Source organism: Hemitrygon akajei, chromosome 9 (genome assembly GCF_048418815.1).
Source record: "Hemitrygon akajei chromosome 9, sHemAka1.3, whole genome shotgun sequence".
Lineage (NCBI taxonomy): Eukaryota > Metazoa > Chordata > Chondrichthyes > Myliobatiformes > Dasyatidae > Hemitrygon > Hemitrygon akajei.
Window position 1 is genome coordinate 121,909,799 of NC_133132.1, and position 19,899 is coordinate 121,929,697.

The window sequence follows — 19,899 nt, forward strand, 5'->3', positions numbered from 1 at the left end:
ACAATAACAAGTCACGTAATCAAAGTGGCTAAATGCTGTAAAGATGTCAGTTATTTTTACTAATGGAAGAAATTTACAGAAATTACCTTTTATAAATTAAAAGTACAATCAGGCAACTTCCACTTTCCAGGAAGGTTGTGTTCTATGAAAAACACTGTCTATATCAGCAATTTCTCATTACTGTGAAGAAACTTAAGCTAGGGGGGAAAAAAAAGTACTTTTCCTAGCCTCCACTCTTCAACATAAATTCAGTAAGACTGAATTTGATTCTGTACTTCAAATTATTAGGAGGTGATAAACAAAATTTGTAAGGGTGAAATTTCAATTAATTAATTGGTCCTAACACCAGGCGCTGGGGGAAGTGGGAAGGGTACACCTGTATGTTATTTCAGCACTTGATTTAATACCCGTGGTTTTGTACTTGCTACACTACTACTTGTTCCAATTAATAAGCAAATAAGGAACCCAATTTTAAGACTGAAAGCCATCAGAAACATATGAATACACTAGTCATATGAATTTATAATTGATTTATAATGCCTCAGAAATATTCATACTGAAATATTGAACAGTTTAAGGAAACAGTTTTAATCAAAATGTTCTTAACCTGAAACATTCTTTTCTCCCTCTACAGATGTCATCTTAACTGCTGAATATTCCTAGCATTTCCTGTTTTCATTATAGTTAAGGTACACAATTAACTTCACTCTTCGAATAGAAATTGATAATAGATCACCCATCTCAGTGCTTTCTCAGGAAAATTAATAGCACATTCAGATCTTTTCTTTTGATATATCTGGAATTAAAAGGAGTGACGGTTTGGGAGGTAAAGTACATTTCACAGTGAATGCTTAACTATCATTTACATTTAATACAAAGATGTAATAAAAATACGAGTCCCAAAAATCTTGCACCATAGACATGGTGACAAATTCTGCACCTAACTGAAGCTCGCCTTTATACATACCTTGCAAGTCACTGATAATCTCCGAACCATGAGATCGATCTCTTCGTTCAGCTTCTAATGCTGATTGTAAACTTATGTAGTCCTTTTCAAGTTTGAGTTTAGTATTATCCAATGCAGCATTTTTGTCTTGCAACTCCCTGTTGTTGGTCTCTAGTTGTCCCAATTGTTTTGACAATTCTGTTTGGTTCTTTCGTAGTCTCACGGCTGTTTCAGATTCTGTCCTTAGCAAGGCATTAGCTTCATCCAACTAATTTACATGTAGATCAAAGATATGCACAATAAAAATCAAAAATAGCTTTCAGTGGAAAAGTTAATTGCAATAATTAACATTGATCTGTGGGGAAATTGACAAAACAGTATTTGCACACAAAAAAATATTGTTTATTATCCGGCTATACATGTTCAATAAAGAGAAATAATTTTTAAAACTTGAGGAAAAAACTAATTAGGATAAAATCCTTGACCTGCAGTGGTTTTTAAATAATGGATAGCAATAGTGACTACTCTTTATGGATTTTTATCCAATGATTAAGAATACAATTTAAGAAGGAAGGCAAAGAAAGAGAGCACATGAGATCAATCTGGCAGGAAAGGACAAGAAAATTACCAAGAGTTCTATAACTATATTAAAAGGGTGACTAGAAGAGAGTAGTTCTCTTTAGAGATCAGTGGGCTACTATGTCTTGAGCCATAGGAGGTGGGTGGGTTTCTTAGCGAATAATAATGTGTTTACTGATAACAAAATCATAGATACTCAAGAGATAAGGAAAACAAATGGGATGTTCTGGAGAACATTTATATTACGAGGAAGGATGTATTTGCAGCCTTACAATGTAATAAGGTGAATAAATTTGCAGGACTTTTTGCGTGGGAAGTTGTATTTGATGAACCTTTCAGGGTTCTTTTTTGAAGAGTTAGCCAAAAGGGTAGATGAGGGTAGGGCAGTGGATGTTGTCTATTTGGACTTTGGCAAGGCCTACATAAAGTTCCTGCATTTAGTCTGATCTGGAAAGTTAGGTCCCATGGAATCCATGGAGAGCTAGTCAGGTGTATTGAAAATAGGCTTGGAGTTAGGAAGCGGAGGATGGTGGCTGAATGCTGATTTTTTGGAATGGAGGCCGGAGATAAGTAGTGTCACAGGTGGGGAAATAAATACATATATATACTAAAGTTATTACAAACTCCATGGAGCATGTGGGGATCTTCCGATATCTAGGCACTCTTTCTTTCTTTCTTTTTTTTCTATAGGGATGTTAGGGGGGAGGGGCTAAGGTAGGGGGGAAGGGTATATATTATTTTAATATATTTTCTTTTTCTTTCTGTAATTATTTGAAAACTCAATAAAAAAAGTTTTTTTTAAAAAAGTAGTGTCACAGGAGTCAGTGTTGGGCCTTTGTAACTCATTATTTATGTAAAATATTGTGGCGACCCACTTTCTGCACAGGCGAACCGGCTCACAAATAGCCAGCGCGCGGGGGGAGACTTTAGTAATGTACCTCCGATGTCATTTCCGCCCGGAGAGGGCGGGTGCTAGGGATTTAAATACCAGCACCGCGAAGTTTGAATAAACCAGTCTCGAAACGACTTACCGACTGCGTGTCATTATTTCAGCGCTGTGTGTAGCACATCGCTACATTGGTGACCCCGACGGTCCAAACGGGATTTGGACCAAAGATGACCGACTCTTCATCTGTTCATGCAGTTCCGCTAAAACTGCCGACTTTCTGGACGCTGCGACCACGCGTGTGGTTTAGCCAAGCAGAAGCCCATTTCCAGATTCGGCGGATATCTTCTGATTCCACGCATTACTACCACGTGGTGAGCACCCTTGACCAGCAGACGGCCGCCCAGGTTGCGGATTTCATACATTCGCCCCCGGAAGAAGGAAAATATGAAGCATTCAAGGCACTGCTCATTGGGACCTTTGGCCTCTCACGGCATGAGCAGGGTGCCCATCTGCTTCACCTGGACGGTTTGGGAGGCAGACTGCCGTCAGCATTGATGAACAAGATGCTGTCCCTGGCTGACGGACACAAGCCCTGCCTAATGTTCAAGCAAGCGTTCCTGGAGCAACTGCCCGAGGACATACGTCTGCTGCTGGCCATCGCAGATTTCAGTGACCCCTGGAAGGTGGCGGCCTGGGCAGACATGCAGTGAAAAGCCAAGAGGGAGAGCATGGCATCCCTCAGACAGATTACCAGGCCACGCACCCAACAGCAGACCAGACCAGGCCAGGCAGGGGGGCGCACACAACACAGAGGCAGGAGTGAGGAGGCCAGTGAACAGTGGTGTTTCTACCACCAGCGGTGGGGCACAAAAGCCCGCCGTTCTCGCCCGCCCTGCAAAGGCCAGGACCAGCTGCCGCTAATGACTATGGCGGCTGGCCAGCAGGACAGCCTCTTGTACGTCTGGGACAAACAGTCGGGACGCCGCTTCTTGGTCGACACTGGAGCGGAGATCAGCGTCTTGCCCCCGACGGGGTACGACACCCGCAACAGGAAGCCAGAACCCACCCTGAGGGCTGCAAACAGCAGCACGATACGGACCTACAGCACCCGCACAGTGCAGCTGCAGTTCGGCGCCAGCCGGTTCACGTGGGACTTCACTCTGGCCGTGGTTGCCCAACCACTCCTGGGGGTGGACTTCTTGCGAGCTCACAGCCTGCTGGTCGACTTGCAAGGGAAAAGACTGGTACATGTCGAGACTTTTCAGACGTTCTCCCTGGGTGAAGCCAAGTTGCCGGCCCCACACCTGGACTCCATCACGCTGTCGGACAACGAATTCACCAGAATCTTGGCGGACTTCCCATCGATTCTGGCACCGCAGTTCACGGCAACCATGCCCAGACACAGGGTACAGCACCACATCCCGACCAAGGGACCACCCCTCCACGCCCACGCACGAAGGCTCCCCCCAGAAAAGATCCGCCTGGCGAAGGAGGAATTCAAGCGGATGGAGGAATTGGGGATCATTCGGCAGTCCGACAGCCCATGGGCCTCCCCCCTGCACATGGTGCCCAAAGCAACAGGGGGCTGGAGACCATGCGGCCACTACCGCAGGCTGAATGAGGCTACAACACCGGACCGCTAACCTGTGCCGCACATTCAGGACTTTGCAGCAAACCTGCACAGCGCACGGATCTTCTCCAAGGTAGACCTCGTCCGGGGATACCATCAAATCCCGATGCATCCGGACGACGTCCCCAAAACGGCACTCAACACCCCTTTCGGCCTTTTCGAGTTCCTCCGCATGCCGTTCGGCCTAAAGAATGCCGCACAGATGTTTCAGCGGTTAATGGACACGGTGGGACGCGACCTGGAATTTGCTTTCATCTATTTGGACGACATCCTCATAGCCAGCAGCAGTCGTCAGAAGCATCTGTCCCACCTCCGTCAACTCTACGCCCGACCGAGTGAATACAGCCTCATGATCAACCCGGCCAAGTGCCAGTTCGGTCTCGATACCATCGACTTCCTGGGCCACAGGATTACCAAAGACAGGGCAACACCTCTGCCCACCAAGGTAGACGCGATCCGCCACTTTGCCCGGTCCAACACAGTCAAAGGCCTGCAGGAGTTCGTTGGTATGGTGGACTTCTACCACCTTTCCCTCCCCTCAGCAGCCCGTATCATGCGCCCTTTGTACACCCTGATGTCGGGTAAAGGCAAGGACATTACTTGGGACGAGGAGGCCAGGCCACTTTCGTTAAAGCCAAGGAAGCCTTGGCAGATGCTGCGATGCTGGTGCACCCCAGAACAGACGTTCCGACCGCCCTCACGGTGGACGCATCCGACACAGCAGTCGGTGGGGTGCTGGAGCAGCTCATCGAGGGGCGCTGGCAACCCCTGGCGTTCTTCAGCAAGCACCTACGACCACCCGAACTCAAGTACAGTGCTTTCGACCGGGAGCTGTTGGCGCTATACCTGGTGATCCGGCATCTCAGGTACTTCTTAGAAGGCAGGCCGTTCACCGCGTTCACGGACCACAAACCGTTGACCTTCGCGTTCACAAAGGTGTCCGATCCATGGTCGGCTCGCCAGCAGTGACATCTGTCCTACATCTCGGAGTACACGACGGACATCCAGCATGTCTCGGGAAAGGACAACGTCGTGGCGGACGCACTCTCCGGACCAACTGTCCAGGCCCTGTCCCCGGGGGGTGGACTATGCAGCACTGGCGGAGGCTCAGCAGGCAGACGACGAGATGCCCAGCTACAGGACCGCAGTTTCGGGTTTGCAGCTGCAGGACTTTCTCGTAGGCCCAAGTGATAGGACCCACCTGTGCGACGTGGCTACCGGCCAACCTCACCCCATCGTCCCGGCAGCCTGGAGGCGGCGGGTTTTCGACTCCATACACGGTTTGGAGCACCCATCTATCAGGACAACCGTCCGGCTGGTCTCCAGCAAGTTCGCGTGGCACAGACTTCGCAAGCATGTCAGTGAATGGGCCAGAACGTGCGCGCAGTGCCAAACAGCCAAGGTGCAGCGGCACACTAAAGCCCCATCGCAGCAGTTCGAACCCACCCACCGGAAATTTGACCACGTTCATGTGGATATCGTGGGCCCTCTACCAGTGTCCCGAGGAGCGCGGTACCTCCTAACTATGGTAGACTGGTTCACGAGGTGGCCAGAGGCGGTCCCGCTCACCGACACATCTGCCGATTCCTGCGCCCGAGCACTGATCGCAACCTGGGTAGCACACTTCGGGGTACTGGCCCACACTGCCTCTGACAGAGGCGCCCAGTTCACCTCCAGCCTGTGGTCGGCTGTGGCCAGCCTGTTGGGAACACAGCTGCACCACACAACTGCCTACCACCCACAGTCAAACGGACTGGTGGAACGCTTCCACCGTCACTTGAAGTCGGCTCTCATGGCCCGCCTGAGTGGACCTAACTGGGTGGACGAGCTTCCCTGGGTCCTGCTTGGAATTCGTACAGCGCCCAAAGAGGATCTGCACGCCTCGTCGGCCAAGTTGGTGTACGACGCTCCCCTGGCCGTCCCGGGAGAGCTCATACCAGCCCCAAGGGGGCAAGAGGAAGAACCCGCAGCAGTCCTGGACAGACTACGCGAAAGGCTTAGCAACCTGGCCCCCGTACCAACTTCACAGCACGGATGGACCCCAACCCATGTACCCAAAGACCTGCAAAACTGTAAGTTTGTGTTTGTACGAAGGGGCGGACACCGGGCGCCGCTACAGCGGCCGTACGAGGGGCCGTTCAAGGTGATCAACAACGGGTCCACGTACGTTCTGGACATTGGGGGGAGAGAGGAGGTTTTCACGGTGGACCGACTCAAACCAGCCCATGTGGACTTGGCGGAGCTGGTCAAGGTTCAGGCACCGCGGCGCAGAGGCAGACCTCCCAAACAGAGGCTGATCCAGACTGTGGACATTGGGGTGTGTATTGCCGGTTCTGGGGGGGGTTATGTGGCGACCCACTTTCTGCGCAGGCGAACCGGCTCACAAATAGCCAGCGCGCGGGTGGAGACTTTAGTAATGTACCTCCGACGTCATTTCCACCCGGAGCGGGCGGGCGCTAGGGATTTAAATGCCAGCACCACGAAGTTTGAATAAACCAGTCTCGAAATGACTTACCGACTGTGTGTCGTTATTTCAGCTCTGTGTGTAGCACATCGCTACAATATTTAGGTTAGTAAGTTTGATCAGTAAATATGCAGATGACACCAAATTAAGAAGGGGCTGATGGTAGATTATGGAGGGTTGAATCTTGATCAGTTAGTGAAGTGGGCTGAGGAACAGCACACAAAGTTAATTAAGGGGAGATGCATTTTATTAATCAAACTAATACTAGGAATGGTAGGGCACCAAGGAGTGTGATGGTACAGAGAACTACAGAATGAATCTTTGGTCTTTGAAAATGGCACCACAGGCAGACTGGCTGGTGGAAACAGTGATTAGCCTGCTGGCCTTCATCAGTTAAAGCACTGCATATAGGAGTTGGGACATTATACATTATGTTGTGCTAGTGAGGCTGCACTTGAAGTACATGGTGCAGTTTTGGTCTTTTTATAAGAGAAATGAGGTTTGAATTGAAAAGGGTACAGAGAAGATTTACGAGGATGTCGCCAGGATTAGAGGGCTGAAGTTACAGGGAGAGTTTGGACAGGCTAAGACTTTATTTGTTGGGACACAGGAGAATGAAGGGCGACCTTACAGAATTGGGGCATAGGTTTAGACCATAAGACATAGGAGCAGAAATGGCCATTCATCTTATTGAGTCTGCTCCGTCATTCTGATATGGCTGATTTATTATTCTTCTCAGCCTTCTCCCCATAACCTTTGTTGCCCTGACTAATCAAGATCCTATAAACCTTCGCTTTAAATGTATTTAATAACTTGGCCTCCACAGTTGTCCATGGCAGTGGATACAAATCATCCAGACATAGGGATCAGGCAAAGGTGTTGATGCAGGGTCTTTTCATCTGCATTGAGCTGAACCAGTATCAGAATCACAGATTCACTAACCTCTGGCTGACGAAATTCCTCTTCAACTCTGTTCTAAATAGCCCTCCTGTTCTGAAGTTGTGCCCTCTGGGCCTAGGCTCACCCACTATAGGAAACACATCCACTCAATCTAGGCCTTTCAATATTAAATAGGTTTCAATGAGATCTCTCCTCATTCTTCTAAATTTCAGCAGATACAGGCCCAGAGCCACCAATTTTTCCTTATACCCTTTCATAACTGGAATCATTCTCGTGAACCTCCTCTGGATCCTTTCCAATCGCAGCACATCTTTTCTTAGGCAAGGGGCCCAAAATTGCTCATAATACTCCAAACACAGTCTAATGCCTTACAAAGCCTCAGTACTATATCCTTGCTTTTCTCAAAATGAATGCCAACATTGCATATGCCTTCCTTATCACTGTCTCAGCCTGCAAATTAATGTTTAAAAAATCCTGCATGAAGACTCTTAAGTTCATTAGTCCCTCTAATTTTTAAATTTTCTCTGTTTACGCAATAGTCTACATCTTTATTTCTTCTATCAATGTGCATGACCATATACTTAACGACACTGTATAGCATCTGCCACTTCTTTGACCATTCTCCCAATCTGTCAAAATCCTTCTGCAGCCTCCCAGCTTTCTCAACACTACCTGCCATGCCAGGTATCTTCACATCACCTAGAAACTTGGCAACAAAGCTATCAATTCCAACATCCAAACCATTGACATATAATGTAAAAGGAATCCGACCCAACACAGACCCCTCTAGAACACCACTAGTCACCAGCAGCCAACCAGAAAAGTGTCCCATTATTCCCACTCTTTGCTTCCTGTCAATCAGCCAATGCTCTATCCATTCTTGTATCTTTCCTGTAATATCATGGGCTCTTATCTTGTTAAGCAGCCTCATGTGCAGCTCCTTGTCAAAGGCCTTTTGAAAATCTAAGTACACAACATTCACTGATTCTCCTTTGCCTATCCTGCTGGTTATTTCCTCAAAGATTCCAACAAATTTGTCAGGCAGGATTTCCCCTTAAGGAAACTATCCTGAATTTGGCCTATTTTACCCCAAGATTCTTCTTTTCCTTTGCCCCAATTTCTGAATCTCATTATCAGTGAAATTAGGTGCTTCCTTGACCTTAACCCCTTTCTGAGTTTGGTCAAAGACAAGATCACCTGAAGTTACCTGAATAAATTGCTCTCTGAAAAGTACTGAAGTATACTTTCACACTGGGAATATCAATAGTGTTGTGGGTCCTGATGGGAGCAGTGAGAAGTGAGCATGGTCTGGGTGGTGGTGGTGGTCTTTGATGATGGATGTTGCTTTCCTGCAACAGTGCTCCACGTAGATGTGCTCAGTAGCTTTACTTGTGATGGACTGGGCATTATCCATTACTTTTTATTTAGGGGTTTCGGCCCGAAACGTTGACTGTAATTTTTTCCATAGATGCTTCGTGGCCTGCTGAGTTCCTCCAGCATTTTGTGTGTGTTGCTCAGATTTCCAGCATTTGCAGAATTTCTCGTTTGTGATTTGTCCACTATTTATGTTGGATTTTCCATTCAATGACATTGTTATTTCCATACCAGTCAATATACTCTTCACTACACATCTATATAAGTTTGTCAAAATGTTTGCTGTCATGGCAAATCTGCGCACACTCCTAAGGAAGTAGAGGTGCTGCCATGCTTCAGAAATTAAGTAATTACACTTGTGTGCTGGGCCCAGGACAGATCCTCTGAAATGATAACACTGAGGAATTTAAAGTTGTGGTCCCTCACCACCTCTGATCCCCTAATGAGGATGCAGAGGCTTTATAGGGCACTGGCCAGACCATATTTGGGGCATTGTGAGCAGGGCCCCTAAACTGTGTTGGCATTGGAGAGAGTCTGGTGGAGTTTCAGAAGAATTATCCCAGGAATGAAAGGGTTAACATATAAGTAGTATTTGATTACCCTGGGTCTGCATGGACTGGAGTTTAGAAGAATGAGGTGGGATCTCATTGAATCCTACCAAATATTGAAAGGCCTGGACAAAGTGGACATAGAGATGATGTTTCCAATTGGAGGTATTTCTTTAGTCAGTGGATGGTAAATCAGCTGTGGAGGCCATATCACTGGATACATTTAAAACAGAGGTTGATTGGTTCTTGATTAGTAAGGGTGTCAAAGATTACAGGGAGAAGGCAGAAAAATGGGGTTGAGAGGGAAAATAAATTAGCCACCATTGAATAGCAGAACAGACATAGGTGCTGTCGGTACAAATAGCTTTTGGCGATGTGCACTACTGATGGTAAACTTCAAGAGGTTGCCATTTGGCTGCCAAGGAGAGTGCCTTAGACTGAAATAAGTCACTGACACTTCAGTTCTAACTTTTGGACTCTGTCATTACATAATGTTGCAAGTCACTTCCATCTGTTCTTCCACAATATAGTCTTTGATTAGATAAGACTAGATAAAGCAAAAGCTCAAGTTAAAAAGAGACTAAAATTAAAATTTTAGTTTGGGAAAATAGTAAGCTGAACAAAATTCTGAAGTTTCCAACCAAGCTTTGAAGAAAACTCAAACCATTCCTCTTCAGAAAGGGATCAAAGATGCAGTCAGACTGTCAGTGCTTCAGTACCATTATAGTAAACCAAGAAACAATATTTACAGAAGTTGTTCTTCAACCAACCTGTCTCTGCAATTGTGCCATTTTCTCATTTGAGATTTGGGAGTTCTGATTCCTTTTTTTCAGGTCTTCCAGTTGATCTTTTAGAGTATTAACTGAAGAAATAAATTGTCATGTGCACCTATTAAAATTATGTTTTCTAACCATGTTTTTCATTTGTAAAGTTATCACTTTGGTATATACTATTTAGTAAAAATATAATATAAAAGAATAGTATATTCTTTGATAAATTTCAGACGTTCACTACATCCAAAAAGAACTCTACACTATCCTGCACTTAAGGGTAAATAACAAGCATGTAACACTTACACATTGCTGGCTACCCAATCTCTGTCTTTAATTTTCACATTGACTCAGGTAATTGTATTCAAAGTCCACTTATCACTCAGTTATATAAAACACCTCAGGCAAAACACTAAGAATAAAACCAGGCACATCATCTGGCACCAATCTAGGCATCAAATTGTGAAACGCACTCCATGTCAAATGTTGGCAATCTCCTAACATCTAGGGACTTCTACCGTAACTGTAAGAACTGTCCTATAGCTGAATTAAGCAGGAGCTCGGTAAAATAATCATTAAAACAAAAAACTGCAGATGCTGAAAATCTGAAATTAGAACCAAAATTCCTGAAATATTCAGATGAAACAGCCGCCTTGGAAATTTCCATGTTTTATTGCTTTACAACATTGAATCACTGTTGACTTAGTTTGGTTTTTTCAGACACTGATCAACAGAAAAAGACTTTTCTATCAAAGTGAGATCTCCACAAAGTGATCTAAATTAATAACTACAAAACACAAAATAATGATTGCATAAGTATTCACCCCCCCCTTAAATATAACACACTAAATCATCACTGATTTATCGCAGCCAATCAGTTTTAAAAGTCAAAATATTAGTTAAATGGAGATCTGTTTGTTGGAGGCCTACATACAATTAAGTAAGGTGTTTCAATAGCTTGTAGTAAAAAAATACACCTGTTATTTGGAAGGTCCAACTGCTGGTGAGTCAGTATCCTGGCAAAAACTACACTATGAAGACAAAAGAACATTTCAAGCAACTCTGAGAAAGGGTTATTGAAAGGCACAAGTCAGGAGATGGGTACAAGAAAATGTCCAAGTCACTGAATATCCCTTGGAGTACAGTTAAGTCAATCATCAAGAAATGGAAATATTAGAGCACAGCTGTAAATCTGCCTAGAGAAGTCTATTCTCAAAAACTGAGTGACCATGCAAGAAGGGGACTAGTGAGGGAGGCCACCAACAGAACTATGACAATTCTGGAGGAGTTAGAAGCTTCAGTGGCTGAGATGGGAGAGACTGCACATACAACTGCTGCCCGGGTACTTCACCAGTCACAGCTTTATGGGAGAGGGCCAAAGAGAAACACTGTTGGGAAAAAAAAATGCTCATATGAAATCTCAGTTGGGAGTTTGCCGGAAGGCATGTGGGAGATTCTGAAGTCAGCTGGAAGAAGGTTCTGTGGTCTGATGAAACAAATTGAGATTTTTAGCTATCAGACTAAACACTACGTTTGGCATAAGCCAAACACTGCTCATCATCAAAAACTCACCATTCGTACTGTGAAGCACGGTGGTGGCTGTATCATGCTGTGGGGATGCTTCACTGCAGCAGGCCCTGAAAGGCTTGTGAAGGTAAAGAGTAAAATGAATGCAGCAAAATCTTGGAGGAAACCCTGATGCAGTCTGCAAGAGAACTGCGACTTGGGAGATTTCTTTTCCAGCAAGACGATGACCCCAAGCATAAAGCCAAAGCTACATAGGAAAGTCCAGGCCTCAATCCAATTGGGAGTTTTTGGCTGGACTTGAAAAGGGCTGTTCACTCACAATCCCCATGCAATCTGACAGAGCTTGAACAGTTTTGTAAAGAAGAATGGGGAACAATTGTAGTGTCCAGATGTGCAAAGCTGATAGAAACCTATCCACGCAGATTCCAGCTTAACTGCTACCAAAGTGTAGCTACTAAATACTGACTTGAAGGCGGTGAATATTTATGCAATTTATTATGAGTTTTATATTTGTAATTAATTTAGATGACTTTGTAGAGATCTGTTTTCACTTTGATACGAAAGAGTCTTGTTCTGTTGATCAGTATCAAAAAAGCTGAATTAAATCCAGTGTGATTGAATGTTGTAAAACAATAAAACATGAAAACTTCCGGGGGGAGTTTTGATAGGTCACTGTATAGACAACAATTACTATTTCATCATAACTTATTCAGATGAAAAAACTTTGATGTGAAATGTTAACTGTTCTTCTCTCCATATTCGCTGCCTGGCCTGCTGAGTACTCACTTCCCCATTCCCAATTTCTTCAGACAATTCAGCCAGCCAAAATCTCAGATAAACCAATCTCATTCCTGGTAACGTGCTGAACTAGTATAATGATAACAAGCAAGAGCTTACCATCTAAGACTTCACATTATGAACCACTGAAGCAAGAGATTAATCATAGACAAAGCAACCTTCCAATACTTCCTTTTCCCCACTTAATAATTAATACAACTCTACATTGAACAAACTTCAAATAATCACAGTTGCAGAATGGTTGGCACAATGCTTTACAGTACAACTTTGATATCAAACTTCATAATTATTCTGAATCTCTTATGGCTTCTAGTGAATTCCAGACCTTTCTTCTGTGCTTCCCTCACTTCAATCTAGCATTGCCCATCCCCCACTACCAACACCAATTTTTCCTTCCTTAAATGTTATACTATATGTTTCCAGTCAACATAAAACCTGATGAGCCTGAAATATTTACTGGTATAGTCTCCACAGATGCTTGTCTGGTTTGCAAAGTATTGTTAACATATTCTTTTTAAGTCAGATTTCCAGAATCTACTGCATTTTCCTTCATTGTGAACTCTGGGCTGCGTACTTGCCCATTACCGTTCTTTGATTTGTAATGCAATTTTTAGATAAGTTAATGCAATTTTGATCCTACCCTCATTTTCTAAGCCACGTTTTTTATCCGCTTCCATTTCAGCTTTACGATGATATTCTGCATTCTTGTGCTGAAGAAGGGCCTTTTCTCGTTCCAACTGCCTTAAAGCTGATTCCACATCTTTCCTGCATGTTATCTAAAAAGCAGAGGTTCGATTAGTTATCAAAAGATTTTGTATACAATGGAAGCAGACCTTTTCTAAAACTGTTATGGTAAAAGACCTCACATAAAGCAGCTTTGAATAGGAGTATGAGTAGAATGGGGAAGGACTACTCAGGGATAACAGGAGAAAATAGGGGGAGGTTATTAATGAATACTTCATTGTTCAACAGGGAAAGAAATTTTGATGAATGTGAGGTCAACAAACAAAAGGCTAATGTACTAAAGCATGTTGAGGTTGTTACGAATGTGCCACAACTCTGAGGGGCCGAAGGGTACAAAGTAGCCCCCTCCTTTTTGAGAATCGCAAGATCGCTATTAATTCGGGTCTGGAACCCAGGAAATGAGAGAGAGACGTCCAGAATACACAGGGTTTGGAATGTGTCCTGGCCTCAGCAAGACGGAACCACTGATAACGGCCATTGTCTCTTGGAGACGGAATTGTGTATTGAGTACTGTACTATTCATTGAAGCCCCTCAGGGGATGACCAGAGTGGGCTGGTTGAGAGATTGCATCATCCCAACCTGACTGATATCTGAGACCCCGTGAGTAAGGATAAAAGAGGGTCTGGGGAACAACCCCTTTAGACGCACCAGGAGAAACGCTAGAAATCCCGTGACAGCGTTTAATAGCGACAGCCGGTGGGGGGCTCGCATGCGTCCTTTTCCCTTGCCTGGGAATTGGCGGGCTCGCCATGGAAGAACGGCTTTAGCTAAAGGAGAGGCCACACCAACGGAACTCTCGAAGGATCGAAATCATAAAAGGAAAAGCCGGCAAGTTTCTAAAAATCTCTCTCGACTCCAACCAAAGGCTGCAGCCTGAATGAACTGAGTGACTTTTATATTTCCATCGGGCAATACATTATCCCCTAGACAACGATAGAGCGTATTTCTTACTGATTATTATTATACCCGCACTTTTAGATTTAGTATTGATGACGTATATTATCTGTACGTTTGCATTGATATTATTTTTGTGTAATAAGTACTGTTAAAAATAGTACCATCAGACTTCAACGGACCTCTCTATCTTTGCTGGTAAGTGACCCAGTTACGGGGTTCGTAACAAGGTTCAAAAAGAGGCCGTGTTGGGGCTTTTGAAAAAACATTAGGATAGATAAATCTTTGGGCAGGCAAGGAGATAAGGTGAGAGAGGGAAAAGGGGTTGGGGAATGGTGAAGTGGGGGGGCATTACTTGAAGTTGAAGAAATCTGGAGGCTACCCAGGTGGAATATAAGGTGTTGTTCCTCCAACGCGAGTGCAGCCTCATCGTGACAGTAGAGGAGGCCATGGATAGACATATCAGAAAGGGAATGGGAAGTGAAATTAAAATGGGTGAGCACTGGGAGATCCAGCTTTTTTTGGCGGACAAAGTGTAGGTAACCTGGTGAAGCTGTCTTCCAATCTACATCCGGTCTCACTGAAGTACAGGAGGGCACACCAGGAGCATCGGACACAGTTTATGACCCCAACAGACTCAATGGTGAAGTGTCGCCTCACCTGGAAAGACTGTTTGGGGCCTGAATGGTAGTGAGGGAGGAGTAGTAGGGCAAGTGTGGTACTTGTTTTGCTTGCAAGAATAAGCGCCAGGAAGGAACATTGCTTTATGAGGAACAAATTGTGCCTAATGAGATTAACTGAATTTTTCATGGAAGTGAAAAAAAAATTAAAGGTAGAACAGTGAATGTGGCGTATTCGAATTTTACCAAGGCGTTTGAAAAGGTCCCCAGTGGTAGTTCATGCAGAAAGTTATGTGGCATGGGATCGAAGGAAACTTGGCTGCGTGGATTCAAAATTAGCTTGCCCATAGAAGACAGAGGTTGGTAGTAGATGAATTGTGTTCTTCCTGGAAGGCCATGACTAGTGCTGTTCTACAAGGTACCGTTCTGGTACCCCTGCTCGTTGTGATTTTTATAAATGACTTGGATGACAGAGTAGAAGGGCGTTAAGTAAGTTTGATGTTGACATGAAGATAGGTGGTGTTGTGGATAGTGTAAGAAGTTATTATGGGTTACAATGTGATACAGACAGGCTACAGAGGAGGACAAAGAAGTGGCAGATGGGAGTTCAATCTAGTGGTGTAAAGTGATACATTTTGGAAGATCACACTTGAAAGCAGAGTACAAGGTTAATGGCAGGATTCTTAGCAGTATGGAGGAACAGAAGGATTTTGGGGCCCAAATCCACAGATCCCTTGCAGCTGCCATGCGAGTTGATATGGTGGTTAGAAGGCCTATGGTGTTTTGGCTTTCATTAGTCAGCGGATTGAATTCAAGAGTCGCAAAATATTGTTTGAGCTCTATACAAGTCTGGTTAGACCTCATTTCAAGCATTGCATTCAGTTTTTGTTCTTTCATTTTAGGAAGAATGTGGAAGGTTTAGAGAGTGCAGAGGACACTCACAAGGACCCTACTTGGATTAGGGAACATGCCTAATAATGCAAACTCGAGTTTTACGCTCAGGAGCAAAAGAGGACAAGAGACGACTCATCAGAAGTGTATAAGGTTATGACAGGCATAAAAAGAATGGACAGGCTGCAACTTTTTCTCAGGGGCTGCAATGGCCAATACCAAAGGACACCAGTTCAAGATGAGTGGAGGAAAGTTTAGGGGAGACATCAGAGGTAGTTGTTTTTTTTTGACAGAAAGTGGTAGGGGCCTGGAACACACTGCTGAGGAGATAGGCATAGACAGGCACATGGATATAAGAAAAATGGAGGGTAATGGGCTGTCTGGGAAGGAAGGCTTAGATTGATCATGGAAAAGGTTTACATAGGTTGGCACAACATAGTGGACTGAAGGACATGTACTGTGCTGTTCTATATTATGTTCTAAATTATATTGTGCCACCTTTCTACTTAGTACACCAACTCAGCTACAATGAAAGAATTCTGTTTCCTTCACACTTGTATTCTACTCTTATTCACAAACCCAAGCAGCTTCTGGGCTTTGACTGCTCTATTAACTTTCTCTTTCAGACTTAACTTCTGCACATCAAATAATTTTTGAAGATAATGTATTTATATCGACTGCATTATCTTGATCAATCTTTATTCAGATGGAGTTCAAGCCAGGTAAGTGTGACTCTCCAATGAGATAGGTAGGTTATGGTAGGGTACAGGAACTGTGGTGTACAAAGGTTGTAATAAATCTAGTCAAGAAGAAAAGCTTACAAAAGGTTCAGAGAGTTAGGTAATGTTAGAGATCTAGAAGATTGTAAGGCTAAAAAGGAGCTTAAGAAGGAAATTAGGAGAGCCAGAAGGGGCCATGAGAAGGCCTTGGCGAGCAGGATTAAGGAAAACCCCAAGGCATTCTACAAGTATGTGAAGAGCAAGAGGATAAGACATGAAAGAATAGGACCTATCAAGTGTGACAGTGGGAAAATGTGTATGGAACCGGAGGAAATAGCAGAGGTACTTAGTGAATATTCTACTTCAGTATTCACTATGGAAAAGGGCCTTAGTGATTGTAGTGATGACTTGCAGTGGATTGAAAAGCTTGAGCATGTAGATATTAAGAAAGAGGATGTGCTGGAGCTTTTAGAAAGCATCAGGATAAGTCGCTGGGACCAGATGAGATGTATCCCAGGGTACTGTAGGAGGTGAGAGAGGAAATTGCTGAGCCTCTGGTGATGATATTTGCATCATCAGTGGGGAAGGGAGAGGTTCTGGAGAATTGGAGGGTTGTAGATGTTGTTCTTTTATTCAAGAAAGGGGGTAGAGATAGCCCAGAAAATTATAGACCAGTGAGTCTTACTTCAGTGTTTGGTAAGTTGATGGAGAAGACCCTGAGAGGGAGGATTTATGAACATTTGGAGAGACATAATATGATTAGGAATAGTCAGCATGGCTTTGTCAAGGGCAGGTCGTGCCTTACGAGCCTGAGTGAATTTTTTTAAGGATGTGACTAAACACATTGATGAAGGAAGAGCAGTAGGTGTAGTGTATATGGATTTCAGCAAGACATTTGATAAGGTACCCCATGCAAGGCTTATTGAGAAAGTAATGAGGCATGGGATCCAAGGGGACATTGCTTTGTGGATCCAGAACTGGCTTGCCCACAGAAGGCAAAGAGTGTAGACGGGTCATATTCTGCATGGAGGTCAGTGACCATTGGTGTGCCTCAGGGATCTGTTCTGGGACCCTTACTCTTCGTGATTTTTATAAATGACCTGGATGAGGAAGTGGAAGGATGAGTTAGTAAGTCTGCTGATGACACAAAGGTTAGGGGTGTTGTGGATAGTGTGGAGGGCTGTCAGAGAAGGACATTGATAGGATGCAAAACTGGGCTGAGAAGTGGCAGATGGAGTTCAACCCAGATAAGTGTGAAGTGGTTCATTTCAGTAGGTCAAATATGATTGCAGAATATAATATTAATGGTATGACTCTTGGCAGCGTGGAGGATCAGAGGGATCTTGGGGTCCAAGTCCATAGGACACTCAAAGCAGCTGTGCAGGTTGACTCTGTGGTTAAGAAGGCATATGGTGTACTGGCCTTCATCAATGGTGGAATTGAATTCAGAAGCCGAGAGGTAATGCTGCAGCTATATAGGACCCTGGTCAGACCCCACTTGGAGTACTGTGCTCAGTTCTGATCGCTTCACTACAGGAAGGATATGGAAACCATAGAAAGGGTAGAGGAGATTTACAAGGATGTTGCCTGGATTGAGGAGCATGCCTTATGAAAACAGGTTGAGGAAACTCGGCCTTTTCTCCTTGGGGCGAAGGAGGATGAGAGGTGACCTGGTAGAAGTATATAAGATGATGAGAAGCACTGACACTGTGGATAGTCAGAGGCTTTTTCCCAGGGCTGAAATGGCTGCCGCAAGAGGGCACAGGTTAAAGGTGCTTGGGAGTAGGTACAGAGGAGATGTCAGGGGTAAGCTTTTTTTTATGCAGAGTGGTGAGTGCGTGGAATGGGCTGCCGGCAACGGTGGTGGAGGCGGATACAATACTTTTAAGAGACTTTTGAATAGGTACATGGAGCTTAGAAAAATAGAGGGCTATGGGTAACCCTAGTAATTTCTAAGGTAGGGACATGTTCGGCACAACTTTGTAGGCCGCAGGGCCTGTATTGTGCTGTAGGTTTTCTATGTTTCTAATCCAACTATAACAGAAAGGCTGATCTAATGCTTTTTTTGCTCAAAGACGATGCAATCCAAAAGGATTATTTAAAAATAAGAAGCAATTTAAAAGCTAACATTTCTACAACATCTCTTCCCTTTAATAGTCTAAATATAACATATCTTTCTTGTCTAAGCATAACCTTTTGTTTCTTATATTTATTCATTTTTGGGTAGAGTATAGGATTACTATATGTGTATTTTTCACTTAGCTTTTCTGGTTAAACAAGTCATCAGAAATACAGGAGAGAATACAACAATATTTAAGAACAAGCTCAAGCTACTCATGCAGCCAAATTCAATTCATTTAAATTTTAGACAGAGATTAAAGCGCACTTTAAAAAAAATCTGTACCTCATCTTCCAAATCTTTGGATATCTTTTCAAGACGACTGCTTGTGGTTCTACAAAAGAAACAGTACAAATCAAGAAAAGATCATGTCCTGAAACAGAAAGCTTAAAACAAAACAGAAGAAATTCAAAATCTTAGTTCCTGTTATGTTTTCATAATAATTCTATTTTCTTTTCTTTAGAAGCACTCATACTAGTGCACTTAAGTGTATGTAGATATTTTCACCACCAACTGTGCAATGGCATGTGTTGTGCTGAGTGAAAATTCAATAATAGTTAAGAAGACATCCAGCTATGCTTACTTAAATGTCAGCCTTTATTTTGGTGCTCCTCCCGCATAATTGGGAATTAATATTTAGAGAATGTAAAGTCAGACAGATTCATCTTTCATCCAGATGGCTGGGGACACTTTTGTTCGGTTCTATTCTTATCCATCCTCCAATCATAACCAGGCAATCTTCCAGTAAAGCACAACAGATTCTGCAAATGCTGGAAATTCAGAGTAACACACAAAATGCTGGAGGACCTCAACAGGTTAGGCAGCATTAATGGAGAGGAATGGACAGTCACTATTTCAGGGTGAGGTCATTAATTAGGACTGGAAAGTAAGGGGGAATAAACTAGAAATTTAAAGTGGGAGGAGCAGAAGGAGTACAAGACGGGTGATAGGTAAAGCCAGGTGTGGGGTAAGTTAGGTGGGTGGGGGGAGTGGAGGGGCCATGAAGTGAGAAGCCGGAGGGTGACAGATGGAAAAGGTAAAGGGCTGAAGGAGGAATCTGTTAGGATAGGAGAATGGACCATGGGAGAAAGGAAAGGAGGAGGGGTACTGGGGCAGATGACAGGCAGGTGAGGAGAAGAGCTAAGAGCAGAGGAAGAGTAGGGAATGGAAGGGGAAGGGGGAAGGGGGAAGGGGTGAAATTACCAGAAGTTAGATAAATCAACATTCATGCCATCAGTTTGGAGGAAACCCAGATGGAATATAAGATGCTGCTCCTCCAACCTTTCAGTGCCCTCGCCATGGCAATATAGGATGCCATGGATTGACATGCCAAAATGGGAATAGGGATTGGAATTAAAATGGTTGGCCACTGGGAAATCCTCTTTGTTGTGGATAGAGTGAAGGTACTCAACAAAGCAGTGCCACGATCTAATGTAGAGAAGGCCACATTGGGAGTACCAGATATAGTAGATAACCCTGACAGACT

General features: G+C 44.1%; 1 protein-coding gene across 4 annotated transcripts in view; it reads right to left on the reverse strand.

Moving 5' to 3' along the window:
- LOC140733505 (rho-associated protein kinase 2-like) overlaps nucleotides 1-19,899 on the reverse strand; it is a 227,023-nt gene that overhangs the window by 54,665 nt on the left and 152,459 nt on the right. For all 4 annotated transcript variants that reach the window (XM_073056925.1, XM_073056922.1, XM_073056926.1 and 1 more), the window contains exons 12-15: nucleotides 18,699-18,747; nucleotides 13,066-13,201; nucleotides 10,101-10,192; nucleotides 968-1,214 (exon numbers count right to left, since the gene is read on the reverse strand). In XM_073056925.1, the coding sequence (XP_072913026.1) occupies nucleotides 968-1,214; nucleotides 10,101-10,192; nucleotides 13,066-13,201; nucleotides 18,699-18,747 (524 nt within the window). The remainder of the gene's footprint in view (nucleotides 1-967; nucleotides 1,215-10,100; nucleotides 10,193-13,065; nucleotides 13,202-18,698; nucleotides 18,748-19,899) is intronic.